This window comes from Rhincodon typus, unplaced genomic scaffold (genome assembly GCF_021869965.1).
Source record: "Rhincodon typus isolate 14 unplaced genomic scaffold, sRhiTyp1.1 hic_rhity00005144, whole genome shotgun sequence".
Lineage (NCBI taxonomy): Eukaryota > Metazoa > Chordata > Chondrichthyes > Orectolobiformes > Rhincodontidae > Rhincodon > Rhincodon typus.
Genome location: NW_025970782.1, coordinates 7,774 through 10,914, shown reverse-complemented (window position 1 = coordinate 10,914; position 3,141 = coordinate 7,774). Strand labels below are relative to the sequence as shown.

At 50.0% G+C, this 3,141-nt stretch overlaps 1 protein-coding gene across 1 annotated transcript in view; it reads right to left on the bottom strand.

Moving 5' to 3' along the window:
• Positions 1 to 3,141, bottom strand: part of LOC125482036 (ankyrin-1-like) — a gene marked incomplete at its 3' end in the record, with an annotated part of 10,969 nt that overhangs the window by 516 nt on the left and 7,312 nt on the right. The window contains exons 6-7 of the mRNA XM_048594010.1: positions 1,188 to 1,286; positions 942 to 1,040 (exon numbers count right to left, since the gene is read on the bottom strand). Of these exons, the coding sequence (XP_048449967.1) occupies positions 942 to 1,040; positions 1,188 to 1,286 (198 nt within the window). The remainder of the gene's footprint in view (positions 1 to 941; positions 1,041 to 1,187; positions 1,287 to 3,141) is intronic.

Genomic DNA, 3,141 nt, shown 5'->3' with positions numbered 1-3,141 from the left:
ACTCACACACAGACACTCACACACATCCCTGCACACTCATTCTCACAGACACACACACTCTCTCTCTCGCACACTCACACACACTCTCTCTCTCTCACACATACACTCTCTCTCTCGCACACACACACACGCTCTCTCTCACGTACGCTCTCTCTCTCATACACACACATGACACTCACTCACAGCCCTCCAGTCTCCTTCACAACACACAGACACATTCATATAGTCTCACTTGCACACATCCTTACAGTCTTACATGCACACCCCAACACATACACACTCTCTCATTTCTACGAACAGTCTCTCTCATCTCACACACACACACAGACACTCACACACATCCCTGCACTCTCAATCTCACTCATACACAGACACAGACACACACTCTCTCACACACACACACACACACACACACAATCTCTCTCTCACACACTCTCACTCTCTCTCACACACACACACACTCTCACTCTCTCTCTCACACACACACACACACACAGACACTCACACATATCCCTGGACTCTCAATCTCACTCACACACAGACACACACACACACAGACACTCACACATATCCCTGCACTCTCAATCTCACTCACACACAGACACAGACACACACACACTCTCACACACACACACACTCTCTCTCTCACACACTCTCACTCTCTCTCACACACATACACACTCTCACTCTCTCTCACACACACACAGACACTCACACATATCCTTGCACTCTCACTCACACACACACTGTGTGTGAGTGTGTGTGAGTGTGAGTGTGAGTGTGTGTGAGTGTGTGTGTGAGTGTGTGTGTGTGAGTGTGTGTGTGTGAGTGTGAGCGAGAGTGAGAGTGAGAGTACAGGGCTGTGTGTGGGTATGTGTGTGTAAGACAGCACCCAGTGCTGGTTATCAAGGGAACAGGAAGGCTCTGGGATGGTCACATACCACGTTGGTTTCATTTGGAGAGGCTCCGTGTTTGAGGAGGAGATTAACAATGTCGGTGTGACCTTGCTGAGCAGCCTGGTGCAGCGGGGTGTACCCCATCTGTGGAGAGACAGACTGGTTAAACACATCAAATGGATAGCGTGCACACACACACAGACACTCTCTCTCTCACACACACACACACACTCACACATGAGAGTGTGATCCAGCCCCAGTAGATCTCTGTAGAGAAAGCAGCTGCTGTACCTGGGTCTTCGCATTGACATTGGCTTTGTGCTGGAGCAGGAACTTCACCATGTTGATGTTGCCGTAGTGACAGGCCATGTGCAGGGGTGTGTATCCGCTCTGGAACAGAGACAGACAGAGAGAGAGAGTTGCCTGGCCACAAACACAAATGACTTGTACTGTACACGAATACAGCTTGCTGTGTGAGATAACTCGCACCGCGCACACACACACACATTCTTGTGTCTGGGATGGCAGCCCCCCAGCCCGTGTCCATCCATTCTATCCATGCCCCTCATAATTTTGTAAACTTCTATCAGGTCACCCCTCAGCCTCGAGCATTCAAGTGAAAACAAACCAAGTTTGGCCAATCTCACCTGATAGCCAATACGCTCAAAACGCTCATGTGGTGACCAGAACTGGACACAATATTCCAAATATGGCCTAACTAAAGTTCTCTACAACTGCAACATAATTTGCCAATATTTATGCTATATGCTATATGCTTTCTTGACCACCTTACGCATTTGTGTTGCCACTTTCAGGGAACTGTGAACCCATACGTCTAGATCCTTTGGTATGTTGATGCTATGAAAGGTTCTGCCATTTATTATAGACTTCTTTCCTGCATTAGACTTTCCAAAATGCATCAGCTCGCATTTTTCCGGATTGAACTCCATCTGCCATTTTTCCGCTCAAATATCCAGCATTCTATATCCTACTGAATTCTCTGGCAATCCTACTCACTATCTGCAGCTCCCATAACCTTTGTGCCAACCACAAACTGATTGATCAGGCCAATGACAGTTTTCTCAAACTCATTTATACACGTTACAAATAACTTGTACGGTCAATGGGTATTCTTCCAACAATAACATCAGGCAAGATATCCCCCATGTGGGAAATAACCCTGCTGTGTGTGCACCCCACTGGACTGACACCACGGAAGGTGCACAGCAATTTCACACACATTATAATCACACAGCGGTTACAGGGAACAGGAACGCCATTTTGCCTGTGAGGCCCTGCTGGCTCTCTGCAAGATTCCATCACACCATGAGCCTCACTCTCTCAGGGAGCACTGTCTCTGTCCCTAACCTCACTCTCAGGGAGCACGGTCTCCATCCTAACCTCACTCTCGGAGAGCGCGGTCTCCATCCTAACCTCACTCTCAGGGAGCACGATCTCCATCCTAACCTCACTCTCAGGGGGCACGGTCTCCATTCTAACCTCACTCTCAGGGAGCACGGTCTCCATCCTAACCTCACTCTGACGGAGCACGGTCTCCATCCTAACCTCACTCTCAGAGACCACGGTCTCTGTCCCTAAACTCACTCTCAGGGAGCATGGTCTCTGTCCCTAAACTCACTCTCAGGGAGCATGGCTTCCATCCTAACCTCACTCTCAGAGAGCACGGTCTCTGTCACTAAACTCACTCTCAGGGAGCATGGTCTCCATCCTAACCTCACTCTCAGAGAGCATGGTCTCCATCCTAACCTCATTCTCAGAGAGCACGGTCTCTGTCCCTAAACTCACTCCCAGGGAGCATGGTCTCTGTCCCTAAACTCACTCTCAGAGAGCACGGTCTGTGTCCCTAACCTCACTCTCGAGGGCACGGGCTTGTCCCTAAACTCACTCTCAGGGAGCATGGTCTCTGTCCCTAAACTCCCTCTCAGGGAGCACGGTCTGTGTCCCTAACCTCACTCTCAGGGAGCATGGTCTCCATCCTAACCTCAATCTCAGAGAGCACGGTCGCTGTCCCTAACCTCACTTTCAGGGAGCACGGTCTCCATTCTAACCTGACTCTCAGGGAGCACGGTTGCCGTCCCTGAACTCACTCTCAGGGAGCACGGTCTCCATCCTAACCTCACTCTCAGGGAGCATGGTCTCTGTCCCTAACCTCACTTTCAGAGAGCACGGTCTCTGTACCTAACCTCACTCTCAGGGAGCACGGTCTCCATCCTAACCTCACTCT